At 38.5% G+C, this 22,333-nt stretch overlaps 4 protein-coding genes across 5 annotated transcripts; 2 read left to right on the top strand and 2 right to left on the bottom strand.

Moving 5' to 3' along the window:
* The first annotated feature begins 5,719 nt into the window (after positions 1–5,719).
* On the top strand, positions 5,720–6,512 carry LOC118745025 (39S ribosomal protein L41, mitochondrial). The gene has a single exon (XM_036478539.1). It carries the CDS (start codon positions 5,792–5,794, stop codon positions 6,296–6,298), a length of 507 nt encoding a protein of 168 aa, XP_036334432.1. The 5' UTR covers positions 5,720–5,791; the 3' UTR covers positions 6,299–6,512.
* LOC118745024 (splicing regulatory glutamine/lysine-rich protein 1) lies at positions 6,291–7,260 on the bottom strand. The gene is made up of 2 exons (XM_036478537.1): positions 6,514–7,260; positions 6,291–6,449 (listed from the first exon to the last, which is right to left on the bottom strand). The coding sequence occupies exons 1-2, from the start codon at positions 7,159–7,161 to the stop codon at positions 6,369–6,371; spliced, it is 729 nt and encodes a 242-aa protein (XP_036334430.1). The 5' UTR covers positions 7,162–7,260; the 3' UTR covers positions 6,291–6,368.
* Positions 7,261–10,367: 3,107 nt separating this feature from the next.
* LOC118745021 lies at positions 10,368–18,906 on the top strand. The gene is made up of 9 exons (XM_036478532.1): positions 10,368–11,423; positions 11,705–12,009; positions 12,087–12,611; positions 12,701–12,791; positions 14,034–14,875; positions 14,936–15,071; positions 15,189–15,292; positions 15,355–15,482; positions 15,551–18,906. Exons 1-9 carry the CDS (start codon positions 10,526–10,528, stop codon positions 16,359–16,361), a joined length of 3,840 nt encoding a protein of 1,279 aa, XP_036334425.1. The 5' UTR covers positions 10,368–10,525; the 3' UTR covers positions 16,362–18,906.
* A 304-nt stretch (positions 18,907–19,210) lies between these two features.
* On the bottom strand, positions 19,211–21,894 carry LOC118745022 (nischarin). 2 transcript variants are annotated; one of them, XM_036478534.1, is made up of 6 exons: positions 21,696–21,894; positions 21,343–21,640; positions 21,046–21,279; positions 20,847–20,978; positions 19,995–20,784; positions 19,211–19,916 (listed from the first exon to the last, which is right to left on the bottom strand). In XM_036478534.1, exons 2-6 carry the CDS (start codon positions 21,550–21,552, stop codon positions 19,759–19,761), a joined length of 1,524 nt encoding a protein of 507 aa, XP_036334427.1. In that variant the 5' UTR covers positions 21,553–21,640; positions 21,696–21,894; the 3' UTR covers positions 19,211–19,758. The 2 variants fall into 2 exon arrangements, with proteins under 2 accessions (XP_036334427.1, XP_036334428.1); XM_036478535.1 differs by having other exon boundaries at positions 21,701–21,894.
* Between the last annotated feature and the right edge of the window lie 439 nt (positions 21,895–22,333).

Here is a 22,333-nt window from a genome sequence, read left to right as displayed (position 1 = left end):
GTTAAGACGTCTTCATAGAGTAATTACTCATCCCTCAAACAAGTTGTACAGAGTGGATCATCCATGATGCGTATGGTCGCCATATCGCACACGATCTTCGAAAGTGACACAACTCAAAATTTGTATTTCTTTTTAAATACGCACTAAAAATGAGCAAAGAGCTTTTATTTACCTTTAAGCAAAAGCTGGAGCTAATTTGTGTTATAATTTGTTGAAAAGCCCGAAGGTAAAGGCTCCCTTGTCCATTATGATTAGCATGTGCTACAAAATAGTTTTTCGCATTTTCTGACGAACGTATAATTTTGAGTTGTGTCACTTTTGAAGAACGTGTGCGATATGTTATCTCCATGGATTGTTATCAGTCATATCACAGCTCGTAGATCACTCCTTCTTTGTTTGAGAAAGAATTTCGCTACCACCCTGTCGGACCTTTTCAGGAAACACTTGGTTGCTTTGCAGGTATCAATACCACACCAACGGCTCTCATGAATTTTATGTGTGAGATTATAGATGTACCCGATCATTCCCGCTGTGCTTGGACCTAAAATTGGCTCCGGTCCAATTGGACGCCCTAGACAACCGCAGTTCGCCAATTCATCAGCCAGTTCGTTGCTTTGAACACCGTAAACCTAAATAACTTTCTGGCCTTGGGTCACACAGGGCGAGTGGATCTTACGTGTTGCGGCTCTCTGTTGCTCAAGCCAAGTGGCAAGCAGTCTTTCGGCTGCCTGCAGCTCGCGCAATGCACTGGTGATTTCTATCACTTAAGGAACTTTCACGGAGTTTACCCGAGAAGACTAACCCACACAGCCTTTCTCCAATTTCATTGTGAGTCCTAAACAGCTCCTCTTAGTACCTCACGCCTTCTACTCGGTGTATTAAATAGGATATGTAATTCCTGAGTAAAAAGTTGCTTTCTCGATCCTTTTCTAGAGCCTTGCAGCCGCCAGGCAGCAACCCTAACGGCAGAAAGCACAAGTAGCAAGTAGGCAACATCGTCCGCCGAATCGCGACCAGACTCTCATGGCATACAAACATAGTTCAACTTAATCTCCAAATGAGTAGCAGGCGCGCCTAATAACATGCAACACCTAGTAACATGCCCCTCATACTACCAGCGTGGTTTTAGGCCCCACTGATTTTCATTTAGAGAATTTGGCGATGGAAATTTACCGTCCTATTCCCACACCACTGACAAAACTCAGCGGCTGACCTTTACTACTGCGCCTAATACTATGCCGCAAATTTATTTTAAGCTGTTGTATGACAATTGTCAGTTTTATTGTTATGACCTACTGAGTAAGTGACAACGGCGAAACAATGTTTATATTGGTTGCGTTCATAAGACGTAGCTGTTTAGCTCATCTGCTACGAAACTGCTGGCAACTCTTGAACCCAACAATTACGTCTTAGAAACGGCTTGATGAATATGCTGCCAAATGAACAGCTGATAAATGTAAACAAATGAAATTGCAACAAATAGAGATAGTTGCGCCGATACTATTTAGAATTCAACGCTGAGCGGCAGCCGTGTTGAAAAAATCGTTCAATGTTACAATAGGGGTATTCTCTAAGTCTTGTAAAGCCCTTGCACGGTGCACAGATTGCACGGTTTGCAAAGCTGTCCCATACGAAAACCGGTTTTTACCGTGCAATCCGTGCAATCTGTGCACCATGCAAGTGCTTTGCAAGACTCAGAGAATACCCCTAATGAATTAAACAGTGTAAAATTATATAGCAAACATCTTAAAAACATATATTTAGAAACGTAGTATTATTATAAAATATTTTAGTTACTTTATCACGTCAGTAATATAAAATATAATAAATTTGTTTGCAACTGCCACCTAACAAAGCGGCGTTAAATTTAATATAAGCGGCGTAAGTCTTTTCGATCAGCTGTTTAGGCTAAGCCCAACTCGTTGCGTTCAGGTAGCGTAAACATTTTCCGCTGGGAAAAATGGCGGAAAGTTGCCAACTGTTGGGCTGAGCGTAACTACTCCACTGTGCGTTTCTAAGACAAACAGCCAACGGTTACCCAACAGCCCATTGTGTTTTAGGCGTAGTAATTGTGACAATAGTCATATGATGAATTTTGTCAAGAGTTGTGGGAATAGGGCGGTTAGTGTGGCAATTGTCAGAACTCCACTGCTGATCATAATTGTTACCGCCTCATTAAGATAACCGTCCTAGTAGTGTTGGACATGTTCGAAGGTTTTGTCACTTTACGCTATTATATATTGAGGCTTTCTCTCGTCCACTTGGATACTTGTATGTGGCTAGAATAGGGCCAATTACGGTTAAGGCCATGACAATTTGACGATTTTTATTACCCAATGACGATTTTTCTTTATGTGCAGATATTGCTGGTTTTTAACTTTGAAGATAGTTACACAGTCAACTAAAAATTGCAGTGCAAACACTTTTTGATAGTAATAGTTATCGATAAGTAGTTTTTTTTGTCTGTGTTTCATCACTATTTGTATAGTTTTTGGTGTCAAATTCGTAATTTTTGCGTTGTGACGTTTTGTACTAGCGTGGGTCGAAAATCCGCTTTTTTCGAATTTATTGGTAATAAAAAAATATGGTTCATTATGCTCTAAAAACAAGCTGTGTGAAAGATGACAATTTTTGGTCAATATCTTAGGCCCGCCCAAGTCAACAAATGTTCAGTGTGCTCAAAAAATAAAAATTAATAAATACAATTAATTAATAATTTTTTTTACTAAAATTGCAAGTATTTTCAAAAGAATTAGTCCTAGATAATTTGGTATATGGACCTTTTTTGTAGAGAATTAAAATAAGCTAAGAAAAATTTTTTTGCACTTGCAAACTTGCGTTAAGTGTTGTGGTGGTACGGGAGTAGCAAGGCCTTAAGTTACTTCACTACTGGCAAGAGGAGCGTTTGTTGGCAGAGTGATTAGCGACAAGTTGAGGAACTTGCTGAGGTAGTATACTTCCGCTAAATCTAATTTTTTTTTGGCATCAGAATGCATATTTCGTCAGCTCTAAAGGTTTTTGAGGCTTTTGTCCTTTTTATTTCTACACGAATTTCACTGCTGGTGACAGAGGCGCACTACTTTGGCATTTGGAAATCTGTGCAGTCTTTGAGCCAATTTACACGATGACTTTTCACCCTGCGTTTTTGGCAAGTTCTCTTTTAAAAAAGTCTTCGAAAATCCTCGTGCATTTACACGATGACTTTTTCTTTGTGGCGTTTCTTGCGTATTTTTGACATTTAAGCGTAAAATCTTCTTTGGTCAACTCTTTCGTCCTCATTTTTAAAGCGGAGCGAATCGCGAACTCGAAGCAAAAATACGAAAAAGTGAACTCGATAAAAGCGAAACGTCGAAAAAACCCCTCGATTTCGCTCACCGTGCGTGCTTGCCTACCCCGCTGACTTCGCTGCACTTCTTGCCTACAAGCTCTTGGATTATTCGACACTTGGCCTTATCCACAGAAATATACATAAAAGCTCCGATCCAATACTTTTCGTGAAAAGTCCTGTAAAACTGTCAAACAGCAAAATAACTCTCTGAAGTGAGAGTAAAAAGTGAGTAACAACAAAAAGTACGGGAACAAAAAAAAACATTTTTCCTGTAAAACCGTCAACCAGTGATTGCTTGACACTTTTCATGATTTTACCAGAAGAAAAAGTTCGGGTAAAATCTTGCAACTTCGTTCTCTACACAACTCTCCAAAAATCGCTCTCATTTACAGGATTTTGGAGTACGGGTACATTTTTTCTGCAACTTCCTGCAAGTTCGTGTAAAATCCTGTAAGTTCATGGAGTACTGGATCAGAGCTAAAATATAAATTACCGGCTCAAATAGCTCGCGCATCACTTCGTGTCCAACGAAGTGTGATTATCGAATAAAATTTCTACTCTATTACTCCTCGCAAGGATGGGCAGGGACCTTACTATTGGCCAAAGCTTACTTACACCAACGGCCTGTTGAAGTCACAGGTTTTAGCTCATGTTGGTTGACCAGTAGTCAAATCTCCAAACTGAGATTTCTTATGCGGAGATGCTCGGCCCGTCGACTTGAGGCGACTGAATCCGACACAAAAAGTCCAATTTTTTCAGTGGAAAGTCAATTTTTGACCTAAAGTAATAGTAGATTTTTCCATCTCTACTCGAAATACGACGGAACACATTGTCTCCGGCGCAACTCTTTGAAATTCCGTTGAGTTTGCTCAAATATCTTTTTGCTTCGCTGAGATATTACAATTTTAAGTTTACGGATTTTCCAATTTTTCTATATCTTGAAAATCATGTAAGTAACATAGCGGCCATGTGTACTATCCGCAGCACTTTTTGTTCACGTCCAGGGCTTGAAACCAGGCGCCGCGCAGTGGAAGCGCGCACTGCTAACCACCATGAACCAATTAGAACAGATCTAACCGGTTGAGCAGCCATTTGTAATAGCAATTGAGAAAAAAGTGTGTAACGTTCGTAATTTTGCTATTTCCGTTTTGCTTCTTTCTTCATGTGTATTTTGTCGGTGGTCTATTTCAGTGATTTTTAAGCGATTTTCAATAAATTTTTTGTGCAAATGTAATTAAAATGAAGTGCGCGGTGATTGGTGGCAAAAACACGTATAAAATAATAATTTGGTTAGCAAAACCATGTGCTGCAAAATTGCTTGCATTCTTTTCTTTATCCTTCGTCTTCATATTCTTTTTTTACTTTTCAAAGAAAATAACATGGCGCCGAAATTACAAACGTCAGCAAGAAAATTACTTTTTCCTTTTGCTTCATCTTGTCAGATCTTGTGTAGTTGGGTCATGTAAATAAACCTTAAGCGTTGCATTTTCCATTGGTCGTTTTCACACTGGAACATTTCTGCCACCAGAACAACTCTGTTTGTGGGCAAGAGAGGCAGTAGGGTGAGGTAAAGTTTCTCAAAAAGTTGTTCCAGCTTCTACCCCGCATTAAAGTTGCAGTTCTGCAGCAGCGCACTAGCACATGCGCAACTACAAAAATACCGCTACGTAAATTTCAAGCGCAAAGTTACAAATCCATTCAAACGTCCTATACGTATACACATTTTGTTCTGCTATTTTTCATCCAGTGTGAAGCCGTGAGAATAACTGTTCTGCCATTCTAGTGTGAAATAGCCCATTGTCAACAAGTGTCAGCGCGCGCTATCCGCAAATCAAAGCGGCGTAATTTTTGACGTTTTCTCATTCCCTCCCATTCTTCGTTTCACTTTCACTTTTTGGTCCTTTCTCTTTCTTTCCGTCTTCTGCATCCAACTTCAACATGTAAAGACGTGGCAAATCGCTGTCAAATTGAGAAAGAGATTTTATTTCGATGTGTGAACAGCCAGAAAGACCTTTCTGTCACATTTCGGAAATAAGTTTCAGAAATAAAAAGGCGCAAGATGTGAAAGCAATTGAAGGAGCGCGAATCGATTTCGGAAATATATTTCAACTTGCTCGTACAGCACTAGCAAGCTGCAATTAGGCTTACGGAAATAAAAGACCTCTTTCTTGTATGGGCATGGTTATGGGAGCAATGTTAAATTCAAACACACTTTGCCAATTTCATTTTGGTTTTAACTTAATAATTTTTTTTTTTCTAATAAATTAGCTTATTAAAAAACTTATTGCACTTACTGTGATTGAGTGTTCCAATTTCCACAGCCATCCACATAGCAAACCAAGCACACTATAGCGTTCCACTTTTAGCGTTCCGCATTGAGAGAAGTTTATCACCAAGTCTTTTACTAATGTTTATACATGTGAATTCTCTGTTATTTAATCAAATTTAATTTGTGCGTAAAATATGCAGAACTGCCAGAAATTATTCCGCATTGCACCGCTGATTTGCAAAAGCAGCCGCACCATCAGTACAACAACTCCACTTGAAGGCAAACGTAATTTTCGCAAGTTTCTCGCGCCCAACAAGCGAGGCACACGCAGTGTCAAGTTAGCCCAAAAAACTTTAGCCAATCCACCTGTGCCTATTGACAAGCGCGGCGTACGGGACACCGGCGTCACCATTGACGGCAAATATGTAGAGATACCAGAACGTATACCCGAGTTAATAGTGCCAGATTTAACCGATTGTAAACTGAAGCCTTACGTCTCATACAAGGCGCCAGAAGTGGTACAATCGGAGTTCACCAGCTTGGACTTGTTTAATGCAGTGTATTCCCAAAAGATCATTGCAGACTTCAAGGAGGGTAAACTAAACGAAGATGGCAGTCCATTAAATCCATCCAAGGAAGAACAATTGAACGCTGACGAGGCTTTGATACGCGCACGTAAAACCGGTTCAGATATATTCTAAAGAGTATGCTTTATTATTTATTGTTTTTTGTGTAGTACCTAGTACCTATACTAACATATATAAGTTTAAACTACTCCTGATAATATCTTTGCCGGTAATTAAATAGTTTGCGCAACCACTTTTCCGCCTTGAGATCTGCGTCGCCAATGAACTGCAAAATGTTAAGAATATACATATTTCAATAAAAATTGTTTTAAAAACTATGATTTTCTTACATTAGGATGAAATATTTTTTCATCGACCAAGTTTTCTTTGGTCGTATCTGTGAGCTTGGGCATCTTCACTGTTTCCGACTCCAAATCAATTATGACCTTATCAGCTAAGGGTTTCTTTTCAGGTGCTTCTCTATCCCGTGTGCTGAAAAAGGATTTTGGCTGAAAAGACTCTTCCTCAATGGCGTCCAATGCCTTTCGGACATGTGCATCAATAGCATCTATTCCTTTGAGTGTTGCAACCGACAAAGAAGCGGGTGCTGCTGTACGCGAATTCTCCTCTGAACTAGGTGCACGGGTACTTCTCGCCTGCGAGCGAGATTTATACGAGTTCCGACTGCTACGACTAGCAACAGAATAATTGGATGAAGATGATGAGCTGCTGCTGCTTCGACTGCGTCTTGAATATTTCTTGGATTTTTTAGATTTTTTGCTTTTCTTCGAACGACTACTGCGGGATGGCGATCTTGATTTCGAATGGTACTTACACGAATAGTGCCGATCTCTTTCACGGTCGCGTTCCCGGTCCCGGTCACGGTCCCTATCCCTATCACGGTCGCGGTCACGATCACGTTCTCTTTCTCGATCTCTATCCCTTCCACGGTCACGATCGCGTTCACGGCGCGATGATTTCGATTCACTTTCTCGCATTTTAATAAAAAATTTGTTTTGCAGGGAAACCAGAAGTGAATAAGAATGACAAAATTCTATTGAAGAAAATAATTGACGAGGAATGAAACGAAATAAGTAAAAGGTCGTTCGCACCAGGCGATTTTGCGTTCAACTCACGCAGGGTTGCACAAAAAAAAGTTGAATGGCTAAAGCTGAAATTAGTCAAGAACGTAAAGTTTTCATAAACTTGCCTTTCCAACTAAAATTTTTCGTGCTATAATAGATCGAAGCTAAATATAAACTACTTAGTTTTCAACAAAAAACCTTATGCAATAGTAAATTTCAAATATCTTAAACGTATTTTGTATAGGAACTTATAACTTGTTTACCATCTGCAAAGCTGACGAAATGGCAACCATCTATAGATGGAAGAAATCAGCTGACACGGAAAAATCTAAATTCCGAAGATTTCTGCGCTACGGGCTACAACTTCAGAAAAATTCTGCGGTGTTGAGTTTTCATTTACATGGCGCTCTGGTAAGAAAGATCGTGTCAGCTGACTCGGGTTTACGTACCGGTAAGTTTACGTTCTTGACTAATTTCGGCTTAAAGCTGAATTTAGATTTTTCCGTGTCAGCGGATTTCTTCCTTCTATAGATGGTTGCCACTTCGTCAGTTTCGCAAATGGTAAAAAAGGTATAATTTCCTATTCAAAATACGTTTAAAATATTTGAAATTTACTATTGAATAAAATTTTTTTGTTGAAAACTAAGTAGCTTATATTTAGCTACGATCTATTATACCACGAAAATTTGTAGTTGAAAAGGTAAGTTTATGAAAAGGCATTGATGAGTGGCAACACTGTAGTAAGCAACACTGAGGGCTCCAGTAATCAACAAAATTCTGCGTATACAGACTGCGTTTAAGTATACGTTCTGCGTTCTTGACTAATTTCAGCTTGAATGTTGGCTGGCGACCAACTTTAGCCATGTTTTATTTGTCCAGAAATTTAAGCTGTTACCTTATTTTGTATGGAGGACTTACCCAACATAATTATATCGGCTTATGAAAAGTTATCTTGGCTTGTATATTGAACAAGAGGCATTGCCATTCAGCATCAGAAATTTTCTCCTTCAGCCAATCAGAAAGAGGCGAAAACTTACTTTGACACTATTTCCAGTCAAACAACTGTCAAAATTAGGCTAACATAGGAAATAAGCTAATTTCGTTTTATTTGACCAAGATTTAGCTATTTGCTTGTGATGGTTGAATAAAACATGCCTTTTGTTGAAAGCGATTAGTTGAAGGTATTTATTGGCGTGATCCAAATATCGCGGTATTTATTGATGGTGTCGCATGCAGTATGACGCGAGAAAATATTCTTATTTTGTACGAATAATTTACAGATAATGCATTTAATAATGCATTTAGATAAAAAAAAAAATTATGAATTTAATCTTTGATCCTTGGTAACTTCTGTTGTTTTTGCTTCCCATAAAAAAAAGAAAATATACCGTTATACTTGCTTCAAAAACCTCTATCGACGTCCTTGTTCAAAATTCTTGCCCCGGTTATCGTAATCGTGCCGTTTCGTCAGCTGAGCGTTTGTTTACATCACAAGAACCACTGTTTTACACTTTTATTTAAGGAAAGAAGAGTTAATTCGACATGACAACGGATTTTAAAATATTTTAATGCATCATTTTACCTAAATTGTGCGTTTAAGGTGGCTGACAATAATTTTGGCTAATTTTGGTTTTCGTTGTTTTCTTTGTTTTGTTTACTTTTTGCTCGTTTTCCAGTGAAACAAGATGGCGTAGAAACCGCTAAAAAAATCGACTTTTTCCACTCTCTTCTTTTTAGTCCCCTTTCAGACACGTCAAGTCTTGAAGGCAATTTTTTCGCATTCTCTTTTGTGTTTTCTATTTGCTTCCACACGCGTCAACTTTAATTGAATTCAAGTCCTTGGTTCTTTAAATGGGAAGCAACTAAGTATCCAGCTCTTACGAAAACGGTCAAGAAAAAATTGCCATTATTTCGCGTGTGTGTCCAAGGAATTTTGACATTTTTTATACCTCACAGCCTGTTGCCTCACTCTTTCCTCAAGAAATAATGGTACGGGCATATATTTCTGTTGCAAACCTGGGTTGCCTTGTGCTCTTTTTTCACAAAAAACTTTAGAAAACCGTAGTAGAAAGCGTACTAAATTTCTGAAGAACTGCGTAAGGAAATTTGACTAAAGAAAATTTCTTAGCCATTTCTTGTACGTCATTTTATATGGAGTTTTTGCTTTTCTTAAGAGCTTAAAGCTGAAATTAGTCAAGAACGTAAAGTTTTCATAAACTTGCCTTTCCAACTAAAATTTTTCGTGCTATAATAGATAGTAGCTAAATGTAAACTACTTAGTTTTCAACAAAAAACCTTATGCAACAGCCCATTATAGGCTGTTTTTGCTTACGCGTAAAAGCACATTTAGCTCTAAATGCTACTCTAAATGTACATTTATCCATACAAAATTCGTCACCTAAATGCAACTAAATGCAACTCCATTTTTGCATTTAGAATCTAAATGCTAAAAGCAACCCTGTGATCTTCCAAAATTTCCACGATTCGAACATGGTTTAATGAGAAGAAGTGGCAACATTGCTTTTTCGAGTATACAGCCGCTAGCTGCGTTTCAGTGATCGCCGATCGAGATTTCATTTATTATTTTACATTACTTGGATAAAGAAAAGTTACGCAAATTAAACATCGATATGATGCTGATAGAAATCTGGATTAATTTGTGATCAACTCTGTTTGTTTTGTTTCCTAATTAAGTGTGGAAATTATAATTGAATGAATATATACACAAACAAATGTTTGGTTATGGTTAAAACAATTCAAGTTTTTGTATTGAATTTTCGGTTTAGAATTTATTTTTTCCTTTTCAGTAGTGATTTTTGGACATTATCTTTTCCGTGAGAATTTATCGTAATAGATACGGATCTGAATAAGCGACTGGAACAAGGCTGTTTAACAAAAGCATACGATTTCGAACTCGCGTAAATGTACATTTGCTAAATGCTATAGCATGAACGCTCTTCGAAAACATATGTTCGAAAGTGCTAAATGTTGCATTTTAAATGCAGCAAAAACGCTGCATAACGTGATCTTGTGTCTTTCGCTCATGACTCATTTCATTGTTGTACTCTACAACATCTCCAAAATCTACTCTGAAATACCTCAAATCATAAGTTACTAAGCTGGCAACGCCAAAGAGGTAACGCCGCAAGCGCCATTTTCCTTTCCGCGAAAAATTTTATCAGACGAAAAAATAATTGTTGCGTGTGAAAATTACTATTTTTCATTGAAAACTTGGATATTTGCTCTTTGAAACGCGTTTAACTTGCCAAGAAGAACAATGCGCGTGACCAAAAGTGATATAAGCTTAGAGTTAGAATGTTGGGTCGAGGAGTTATCGCCAGCGCAACTTGCCGCGTATGAAAAGGTGACCAACGAGCACAATGCTATTAAAAACGCATTAAAATCCGCGTTGACCAGCAACGAAGGTCGAGAACTCTTTAATGGACAGGTATTTCAAGCATATTCATTCAAGGGTAAAGTTTTGCAAGAGTTGAAGGAGGCAACATTGCCACCGAAAAAACCAGCGAAGCCCAACCCTCCTGCTACGCCTTTGGGTGGTACACGAGGTGGCGGCCGCAAACGGCCTTCGAACTTCGTATATTTGGAGTCTTCGGACGAAGGAGAAGACGATGTGCCATTAGCGAAACGAATTGCAATAGCAGCGGGCAAGAAGGGAACATCGCCTGCAGGGGCTGCTTCGCCGGCAAGTGCAGCAAAGGGGCCTAAAGGTCAAAAAGGCGCGCCAGCCACACCTGCAGATAAGGGTTCAGTAGGCGCCAAAGGTGCAAAAGCAGGAGCCGCTGGTAAAGCTGCAACACCAGGCAAAGGAGAAAAAGGAGGTGCCACTCCTGCAACACCGCCAGCAAATTTCAAGCCCTCGGAAATAAGTTCCGTGGGTGGATTGGTTATCGGTACCGATGGCAAAGATGGAAAGGATGGTAAAGATCAGGGCAAGGAAACTAAACTACAGGGTAAAACCTTCCCTTCGTTGGTGGTTTTGGCCAAACCATGGCTTAAAGTTAAAGATATGTCCAGTACGCGAAGTAAATTAGATTCGAAGGTTAAGCTGGTGCTGATGTTGACTCCAAACAAATTTACTGAATGGCTTATTCAAGAAGGTCTATTAAAAGCTGAACAAAAATGTGCAAATCATCGTACGAACGAGTTGAAATTGGGTAAGTTGTTGCAAAAAGGATCCCTCTATCAACATAAATCAGATCTGGAAACTGAAAATAATCCAAATGTGTTGTTTTTTTTTTTAAATAAAAGGGCGATACACTAAGTCCTGCAAAACCCCTGCATTAACCTTGTACGGTGGACGGATTGCGCATAAAACCGGGTTTCATATGGGGAAGCATTGCAATCCGTGCAATCCCTACACCGTGCAAGGATTTATCAAGACCTCCTAATGCGTTTCTATTCCTAATGAATGCAAACATTATACTTGCATTTTCAGGTGTCTATTCAGATGCCACAAAGTTCCCTTATACTGGCGGCTATGTTTGGATCAGTGAATGTTGTCCTATGCGGTTTGTTTCTGTATTTCATGGTTCTATTTTTGAGGGCGCACCACATCCCCCATCTTGCATATTGAAACTTGTCTATCATTGGTCGTGCCAGACAAACATACAAAACGTGGTACAGTGGGTTAAGGTGGACAATGTGTATATTAAAGGTGTATACACTTGGCTGCGCGCTATTTGCACATTGGCTGTGCATCAGAAATGCAAAAAGTTGGGTGGACCAGAAAGATTTGTAGAGGTTAGTGTTAGATTGATATATATATATCTACATACATACATAAAATTTAATTCTCCAATTTCTTCTCATATTTCAAGGTTGGTGTCATCTCATTGGGAACCACATCACAGGATGGCCAACAGCGCCAAGTAAAAGTCGAAGTTTTGGGAGTACTTGATTATGCAGAGAAAACCATACGCTTGCGGGCCGTCGAGCCGGTATCAGATGCTGATCGTAACTATAAAAAACGTTTCCAGACTATATTGGAACCATTGCAACGTTGGGTACACAAAGATAGCGTGATTTGCATTGATCTGACTGTGGACAAAATGACACTCTACTCGATGGGTTTCAAGAACATTATACAAGCTGCAGCAACCGACACAAATGCTAAGCACACCAACTCCTCCGTTATGGACTACTTGCGTCGCATCGTGCCACGTATGTTCCAGAATACTTTATCATTGCTTTCACGTCAAATGATACAACAATTTCTGGATGAGTTGGTATGGCGTGAACAATTTGGCACCTATGCTTTACAGGCATTCAACAACATCACCGCACACATTGCGGAGCAGACACGCATGAATACAAATGAAACGCTAACACAGCGCTTGTATCAGGTACATTTTATGTTTGTTTGTTTGAGAGAATGTAAATGAGGTTGCATTAATGTAATTTGATAAATATATATATATATATATTTTAATAGGTCGCAACAAATCCCTTTAAGGACTGGAGTGTTCTGCCAGCCAATTATCGTGAGACACCGGCAAACACAACGCCAAAGCGATTGAAAAAACGTTAGTACAAATTAAAACATAGTTGACGCTTTTCTCTACACTTCTGCCCCTTTTTTTCTAGTTTGAGACGAAGATATTTTGTAGAATACATTGGGATAAAGCTTTGATTTTTGTCGTACTAATGCATAACTTTTGTTTTTTATCTTCTACCATTACAGCGCTCACTTAAAGCCTGATGAAGCAAACTTTTCAATGCTAGCTTTTGTCCTAGTTTTATATAAAGTGCTTAAAACCTCAAGCCTTATACCTCAACTAGATGCTAAGAACTCTCGAAAGAGCAGAATAATGTGTTATTTGTCCTTCAATTTAAAACTTGAATAATTGATAATTGTTGCAGCGCTAAATGTTATAACCATAGGTGTTATATTTATGCATAAAATATTAATTTTAGAGTACAAATTTCTTTAATTATTACGTTAACTTAATTTTTAATACTTGTGCTGAAGGTTTAATTCCAAAGAATTAATTTTGTTACAAAAGAGTTACGTTTAATTTGCATAAAATGCTTAATTTTATACTCAATCCAGTCTTTTGTTGTGCTAGTGGTTTTGTTTTACATAATTTGGAAACAAGCCTTCGACATTTTTTAACGTTTTTTTCTATGTAAAAAATAAGACATTTATTTATAAACAAAAAGCATAATATCTTAATGATAATTAAGTGTAGTGAAGTTAAAATAATGATAATTTGATTTTGAATAAATTTCTTGTTTTATTGAAAACTAAACAAATATAAAAAGCTTTTGAATTTTATTTTTGGCACTTTTATTGAATATATATGCACATAGCTGGATTAAAAATTTGTGATTGTAAAAATTAGCCCACACACCAAAGAAACTACTTGTGGTATTATGCTTTTTGTACGAGATTTTCGAGAATTTAGAATTGTTGAGTTATAAAGGCAAAATAGTTTTGTGAGAATTAAACGCAGACCTTATAAGAAGGCAAATTGGTCATATAGGTAGATTCTCCAATTCACTTCCGAGTGGGTTTCAATCAAATTCGCTTTGAATTCAATTGCCAGGGGTTACACTAAAAGGATAAGTTGAGCGTAGAAATTTTCCGTCATAATAGGGATTGGAATAGGAAGTTTTCCTCTACTTTAGAGCACCAAAAATTTTGCTGCCGTGACGCTATCGTCGAAACTGCATGCGATTTTAATTTTCCAGCACTTTTTAAATGATTTAATTTTTCAATAACCTCTTCTACTGAGCGTTCTCGTAAATGTCATCTTCTTTCATAGCAATCAACGAAGCTGACTATGTTCAATCGGAAAAAGTCAGTGTGAAAAATATTAAAAAGGAGAAACCGGACAGCTCAAAGCATGATACTTCAGCTAGTACTGGCCGTCGTGGCCGTCCTTCAGCCACCGCTGCAGATAATGACTACAGGCCGGGACCAAAATCTAAGGTTGCAGGAAAAGCAGGCAGCTCGTCAAGTAGCAAAGTACCACCACCATCCACAAAGGGCTCAGCAGCGAAACATGCCTCCAATGCTAAGGCAGAAACTGGCTCGCAAAAGAAGATAGTGATCGAGGCTAAGATAAAGAAGGAGAAGGATGTTGATGATGATTTGAAAGGTCTTGAGGAGTTGTACTATGGCATACGCAATGGATTGGATATGAACTTTGAAAGTTTCCCTTACAAGAATGACAGTGGTGTTGTAATAGAGGCATCCACTGTAGATTGTCCCATATGTGACATCAACGATTCCTTTGATTCCAATGAGAAGCTGCAAACACATTTAGTTTCACATATCATTGCTGACAAGGATCATCAGTTCCAGTGTCTATTCTGTCTGGATAAACATCCAAGTGAAAGTGTTTTGACCAAACACAATCAAATTATGCATCCATTGGAAACAAAGTCTGGCTCATCGGCCTCTTACCACTGCTTGATTTGTCAGCAACGTTTCAACTCGTTGCATCACTTAACCGTGCATTTGCAAAAGATACACAATATGTTGGAATTACCGTATGTATGCCAGGCTTGTGGTTATCGTTCGTCTTCGCACCGCGATGCTGTGCGTCACTTTTATGATGATCACAAGAATCAGAACTTCTTGCAGTGTCCATTCTGTTTGGATGTGAGTGTAGGAAAAGGTTGAAGTGTTAGTGCTCTTTATTTTTTAATTTTTTTTTTCCAGATATTCCGCTTCTCCTACAAGGGACGCGTCAGCATTACCAACATTGAGAACTACTATATGCATATACGTGCTCACATCGGCAGGAAGGATTCCCAATTGCGTTGCCAGAAGTGTGCGCTTAGCTTTACTGAGAAAGGTAATTAAGTTGTGTTTTATAAATTTTTTTATATAATTAAAGATTGTTGCATTATGCATTTCTGTTTCAATACAATTGTTTTACCCGTTGAATAATTTACTCATTTTAAAATTTTAGGTGCATTGAAGCAACACTCAACCAATCATCACACTAGTCTCTTAAAGAGCACACAAAAAATACAGCCACTGCTGACCAATTCTGTTTTGATTTCACCACCGAAGGTGAACAGTTTTCAACTCGCCACAAAAACACATTTTAATCAGGGGTTTCTTTATTCTTGTAGATACGCAGCCATCATCGCGAACCACTACCGTATACTATCGCTTCGAAGCTTGGTGAGTTTTATGCTTTTATTGACGGCTCCATTTGTGCTGAATGCAACTCCGAGATATTAAACGAAGATCACTTCATGTAAGTGTTGAAATTTAATGTATATTCCTAATTAAGATTAAACTAATTACAATTATACACCGTTGCAGTGGATTTTTGAAATGCAACAAATGCAATTACAAGTCGTGTTGTGAGCGCGCCGTTTTCGAGCATGCCGCCGAGTGTAGCGGTGGAAGTGGTGCCCGTGACGTCATGGAGCTACCACTACCAAATGAGATGCACTGCATTTGTGGCTTCTCCACATCTATTGGCAATAAGATGGCCCACCATCTGGCCACTTGCGGTCAGAAATCAGCTTATGCTTCTGTGGAAGCTGCACAGGAGAACACAGTCAAACGCAATATGCTGGACATGTTGGGCTTAGTGCGACGCGATGGCGAATCTGGCGCCGAGGGTGACGAACAGGGTGGCGACCAGGCAACGACTTCGGCTGAAGCAACCGCCACGGCCGGTGATTCAGAGGAGCTGCAAGAAACGCAGGGAACAATGGTTAGTGATCCAGCTGCACCCATACAATTTGGCGAAATGGAGGCCACGCCAGTGCTGGACAGCAGCAGCATGCAGCAGCAGCAACAAACAGTGGTCAGTATTGACGATGCCAATGTCGTCCATCAGCAGGCGGCTGTGGCTTATGGTGGTCACATTGTAGATAGTGGCGACGTGCAAGCAGCACAGTATCACATTGGCTTCGGCCAGACAGAACAGCAGCATGCGCTCAACACATCCGACATTGATATGCCGCTAATTGGTGAATTGGCCGACCCCAATCCGCCAGCCACGCCACAATTTATAGGCGAAGTGCATACGCCTATGTTCGATGCGGTAGCAGCTGCTGAGCAACAGCACTACCATCAAATGATGCAGCAGCAGCAACAGCATCATCACCATCAACAGCAATGAAAACGAATAAATAAGCGGCAACGCGACTATACGCTGCCGTGGCAGAGCTATTGAGCAGCGTAATAAAAAAAGTAAATTTGAATTGAATTGCAAAAGCGCGATGATTGTCGATATGGACAGATAGTGGCGTTATTTGCGCGTCTTACACGAGAATGAGTTGGTGAGTTTGATGTGGGTATTCACAGAGTACATACTGGCTGATTTTTTTTTTCATTTAGTTGAAAATTGTCAACAAAAAAAAAATAAAATAATCAACGGAATATTTTATAACCGAAAACTAATATGAACACCAGTGTTTTATGCCGTTACTACAAGAAAAGAGTTGGCAAAAATTTTGCATTTATTTCTTTTGACTAAGAATTGGTTCAAAGAAGCAAGGAATCAACCGAAATTAAGCTTTTCATTTTGTTATACGTGAGAAATTGATTTGGAAGTTTCTCTCGCAAATTAATCGATACGAACGGACGTAAGCCTATTTCGGGCGACGCAGAAAAAACAAATTAGATGCCTTGCGTTTAGATTAGGTTGGGCGGGTAGAAAATGTTGAGTTGTGTTAAAACTGTTTGCGAATATTTAGAAAGAATTAACATGCTAAGGAAACTTCTGTCAAAAAGTTCATTTTTTTTCAGACCATATTATGTATGGCGACTGGTGTCTAGTTGTCGGTCTAGTAGCCATGGCTACCAGTATCGTACTTTGTATTATGTATAGCGATTAATCTCAGTATACAAAAAAGCGCAGATAATATCCGAAATTACTTTTTTGGCATGAACATCGAGAGGTTATTGGCAACTTTGCTCCAATGTGCTTAACAACTTATGTAAACAAATAACAAGATCGTCATAAGCTGGGAACAGAAATTTGCGCTACTAGACTCAGTAGCCGACAGTGAGCAGCCAGTTGCCATACGTAATGCGAATTTTAGTATATGGTTGCCCATCGGCTATCAGACGCCATGCATTAATCTTTCGATTTTTAGTAAAAATGTTGCAAAGTTTAAAGAATTAAGTATTTCATATAAAAATTCAAATAATTAAAAATGTAAGATAAATATTTAAAAATTCTTGAAAAACAGCGTGGAGGCTCACACTATCTTGGTTATCTGGTTAAAAAAATATCATGCCTTTTACGGTATCCGACGGATGCCATCCGCATTGAAGGATAAAATTCGTGCGAATAACATCCTTCAGAGCGGTATAGGCATATATCCAACGGGTGTCATTCGCACGAATATAACCCTTCACTTGTTATGACAGTACGAATCGGATTAGATCTGTGCGTATGACATCCGTCGGTTACCGTGACAGGCATGTATTATTCCATAGTGTATTTTATTGTTGTAAACCAAATAAAAACAACTGGATAGTCTGATAACACAACAAGTGCGAACACCCATAGTATTTAACAAAGTGGAAGAGCTATTCACGAAGCTTACAACTTGTTCAGTTGATAAAATGAAACAGTAATTTTAAATAAATTATATAGGGTGACACCGAATGAGCTATATGGTTTAAATGGTTTATAACTCTTTTATTTATGTGATTATAATTTTTATTTATTTTTTAATACAGTATATTATTGGGGAATTTTGTGCAATTAGCTTTGAAAAATGATATCCTGTAAGTGATGTCCATTTTCTGCTTCGCACTTACGTGCTCTTTTTAGCATAGTTTCCATAACTTTTCGCAGAATTTCGGGTGTAATGGCCATGATTTCATTTCGAATGTTGGTTTGGAGTTGGAGAATGGTTCTTGGTTTGTTAACGTACACTCTTTGTTTCAAATATTCCCAAAGAAAACTGTTAAAAAGAATTCAAACCATATAGCTCATTCGGCGTCACCCAGTATTATAACCAAAAATTTGAGGTTTTTTTGACCGAAATTACGATTTTTTCAAGATAAAATGCCGATTTTTTAGCAAAAGCATTCGGCAACGCTGCTGGTAGGTCATTTCCAGGCGTGGATCCCGTTGGCAGAGTAAAAAAAAAAACTGTTATAAAGAATACAAACCATATAGCTCAATCGGCGCCACCCAGTATTTACTGGATATGCTGATATATTTTTAAATCAAATTTTAAAAGTTGTGAGTTTCGTGAAAACCTCTTTTGAACTTAGATATGTATCAGAAACAAAAATTGTATATTATGGAACGACCCAAAAATACAAATATCTTTAATTTTATTACGCTAACGCTGTTTGCTTTGCAATAAGTCTAGCGCTAAATTTATATATAGGAAACATATATAGGTTGTCAATCATTGTTAAACTCGAAAAAGAATACATGCAACATTTTACACCGCTTTTCCACAGCCATTCTTCTGTGAATACCACTATCGAACTCTGCATTGTCTCGTAAATGCTTTTATTTTTTAATTGATTTAGCAATTATATGAGCTGAACATAATTTTTTCTATTTGAACATTTATAAAGCAAAACAATTTTTGGCTTTATTTTCCTCCGAATACCGCACAGCAACTCGTACTCGCTAAAACACTCAACTTTTTTCTTAGTTTTATTTAAATAAGCAGAAATTGCTTAATGCAAAACAAACAAAAAGTAATTAATATACTTACATACGTATTTATAAGGACTAAATAATTCAGGACAAAATATATTGGAACACTTTAAAGTCAGATAAAATTAAACAAATGACAACATAAATAAAGAAATATGTGCGTACATATACATTCAGTATAAGATCATAAACTAAATACACGCACGTGCACACATAATCACACGTATATGTGACTACATACTACGTATACATAAATTGAATTATAAATTTGCAAATTATAAATGACAAAAATTACAAGTAGAATATGTATAAACAATATGTGTGTGTATATACTGTACATGTAGCGCTTTGATTTACATTTTTATTTAAAAGCATCTAACGAGATATTGTCAAGCGCATGCGCAAGTGTGTCCATTAGTTGGTGGTGCAATTTATTTAAATAACTTTCGCGCAAAATCAAATTGTAAAAAATTTGTTCTTTCGTGTTTGAATAAATTTGATAAAACAACCCAACCGTTTTCATAATTTTTGCATTATATGTAGTTAAATTTATGTGTGACCACGATTATTGGTTAGTATATACATATCAATAAAACAAATACAAAATAGGGTAAAATATTGCATCGAAAGAAACAAAAAACATGGGGGAATGTTTTCTTTTAGAGAAACGAAAATAAAATACCAAGTACGTCGAGTTTTGAGCAAAATACTGCAATTATTTGTCTAGCTAGCGTGGACTCTTCAGCTTGCTTTGAAAACGTTAAGCAGCGTTGAAAGCACAGTGGTTAAAAGTCATCATAAGCGTAGTCTACTTTTAGGTACTCGTTTATTAAATTTGGCGTTTTCGAATTTGGCACCATACCTGTGAGACGGCACGCACTTTCTAACGCTGTCCATTACAACTCATTTGCCGCATCTTCGATGTATGCAAAGCTGACAGCACCAGCGCGGTGTCCAGCTCCTTTTGCGTGCCACGCTCACTATCAAGCGAGATCTCAGCGGCGCGTTCATGAAAACGAGACAAAACACGCGGCCGATAGTCTAATTGGAAAAAAATGCAAGTTTATTTCGCTATAGTAACAGATTAAAACATATTTTTTTTGCCTTTTAAATACTCACCCACACTCCCCGCCAGCGGATTGCCGGTCAAACGTAATGTTTCTAATATCGGCAGTCGTGCCACATTGTCCACTTCTTCGAGTTCGTCAATGAGATTACAACTCAAATCCAAATTGACCAAAGACAGTAGCTTTCGCAGACCACTTAACGTCTTCAACCGATTCTGTGCTAAATTCAAAGTGACCAAATTACCCAATTCCAAGTGCCAATCAATGCATTCAGCTATGAGGTTAACCGATAATGACAGAGTCTGCAATTGTGAGAGTTCGGCTAGATTTTGCACGGCGCGTATTCGATTCTGGTCGAGCACAAGCGTACGCAATTGCGGCGCAGTACGCACGCTGGCATCAATTTGCGTGAGTAAATTGCCTGTCAAGTCGAGTTCGGCGAGATTGCTCCAATTTGTATGCACGTATGGCAAGCCACTAGACATGGGCGCATCGATGCAGCTACCAGTCGAGGTTGATAACGCTGCTGCAGAACTATTTGAAGATAGATCATCTGGCGCAGCAGACGCTGATGCTGCAGCTACAACCGTATCTCTGTGTATGTTGTCGCACATGAGTATTTGATTGATGTGTGTCATTGTGGTGCTATGCACACAAATAGTCTGCATTGTTGGTTTCAGAATTGCAATGTCGACTATATTTTCGGTGGACAGCCCATGGAATTTTAGAGTTTTAATATTACGGAATGCGTTTAGTGTGAAACGGAGATTCTTGGGGATAATATTGCTGCGGCCGATAGGCACATCAACTGTGTTATAGTCGTTGTTGAAGGAAGTGTTATCCTAGACGACGATAAGGAGTGTTATATTACTACTGTTTACATTTATAAGCAAGTCGGGTTTACCTTCACAGGCGTGACAATGAGCACCTCTAACTGGGTGCAGAAGTCGAGCACATGTGAAAAGTCAAATTTGCCACGGTGTTCGATATTATCCGGTGGACAAGGCAGGCACAAGCGTTCGCTTATCGCATAAACCTGCCAGAAAAGACGGGTCGTTAAAAAATAGAAACTTCAGCTCCAGCACTTTTATATAAATACACACCTCTAATGCGGAAAAGTTAAACTCCTTTTTGGAGCTCAAAAGCGTGCTTCCGGATTCGTTAAATAACTTTGCCAAGTCCTGCAGCAGATAAATTATATCGTATTTATTGAAATCTAAGAATTCTGCCAATACGCACGGTAATTGTATACGAAAGAATATCAACAATTCCTGCAAATATTTTTCTAGCTGTTCCCGCCGTTGGTCGAGAAATGCGGGATTTTTATTGCCCACCAGCTGGAAGATAAACAAAGTTAAGTTTCAAATGTTTTCACAGTAAATTTTATTTATTCCGCCTACTTTCTTGGGTGGCAGCAACTTCTTTGAAATTGATATTTCGTCCACCAACTTTTCGTGAAGTTGAGCAAAGTCGCGATAACGTCGTTCCACCAACCACTCCACCTGGTACACGCGCACTTTGATGTCATAGTAGACAACGCCAGTGGACGATTCTATATACTTTGGAATACTGACACTGGTCTCGGCGTTTTGCCGAAAGTAACAAGACATATTAAAAATTAACGAATTTCGACTAATCCGTTAACGAAAACAGGTGGTTATTCAATCGCTAATTCCAATGATTCAGATCTCAGGTAACCTGGAAACATCAGTAGGACGTGAATACTTACATACATTAAGTTTTTGGAGCTTACCGTACATAGAAATATTTGGTACGCAAATTAATGGTAAAACACGAAATGAAATTAAAGCCTAGGACGATACTATTTAATTAAATTACAATTTTTACTCCACGAGTGCAAAATTGTTCATTTATTTTTTTGCACATGAATGAACGATTGTGTCAAACCAGCTGTTCTGCGGTTCTGCGGGGGGCGTATCTCAAACTGTATAAACAAGCCAACTTTTGAGAGTCAGTGCATTTTCGTCCCAAACCCTGCAAAAATCGCGACTACTCCATGCATGCGTGTAAACTCCCTAAAGACCAAGAAGTACTCCAAAATTAACCACAATTCATATAAAAAATATGGTCCAATTAACACTGCGATGTCCTAGGGCAGGACCATATACTCCATCCCTGCATTACATCAGAGTAGCACAAAACTACTCCAACATATTAACAATGGCATTGTTGTTATATTTTTTCGTTTGTACACGCTTTTGTTCTTCACTTCTCAAATGCTTTTTCGAAATTAATAAAAACCAAGCCAAAAATTAAAAATTACATGTTGCCTCTGACGGCATTCGAACCCGAACATGCTGGGAGCTAAGAACTAACACCGAGCATCTCTACACGTTCAGCTACAGCCAGACATGCAAATGTGCTTTCAAA

Source organism: Rhagoletis pomonella, unplaced genomic scaffold, assembly GCF_013731165.1.
Source record: "Rhagoletis pomonella isolate Grant_MI unplaced genomic scaffold, Rhpom_1.0 Rhpom_scaffold_00008, whole genome shotgun sequence".
NCBI classification, from domain to species: domain Eukaryota; kingdom Metazoa; phylum Arthropoda; class Insecta; order Diptera; family Tephritidae; genus Rhagoletis; species Rhagoletis pomonella.
Note: the sequence above shows the minus strand (reverse complement) of the source record. Positions and strands in the feature narration are given on the sequence as shown.

Coding starts and splice junctions, on each gene's coding strand:
- LOC118745025 (XM_036478539.1), top strand. CDS start 5,792: ATGCAGAACTGCCAGAAATTATTCCGCATTGCACCGCTGATTTGCAAA.
- LOC118745024 (XM_036478537.1), bottom strand. CDS start 7,161: ATGCGAGAAAGTGAATCGAAATCATCGCGCCGTGAACGCGATCGTGAC. Junction 6,450..6,513: donor AAAAAATATTTCATCCTAAT/GTAAGAAAATCA, acceptor AACATTTTGCAG/TTCATTGGCGACGCAGATCT.
- LOC118745021 (XM_036478532.1), top strand. CDS start 10,526: ATGCGCGTGACCAAAAGTGATATAAGCTTAGAGTTAGAATGTTGGGTC. Junction 12,010..12,086: donor GACCAGAAAGATTTGTAGAG/GTTAGTGTTAGA, acceptor TCATATTTCAAG/GTTGGTGTCATCTCATTGGG. Junction 15,483..15,550: donor TTAAACGAAGATCACTTCAT/GTAAGTGTTGAA, acceptor ACACCGTTGCAG/TGGATTTTTGAAATGCAACA.
- LOC118745022 (XM_036478534.1), bottom strand. CDS start 21,552: ATGTCTTGTTACTTTCGGCAAAACGCCGAGACCAGTGTCAGTATTCCA. Junction 20,785..20,846: donor TCATTGTCACGCCTGTGAAG/GTAAACCCGACT, acceptor ATCGTCGTCTAG/GATAACACTTCCTTCAACAA. Junction 19,917..19,994: donor TCCGCTGGCGGGGAGTGTGG/GTGAGTATTTAA, acceptor TTTTCCAATTAG/ACTATCGGCCGCGTGTTTTG.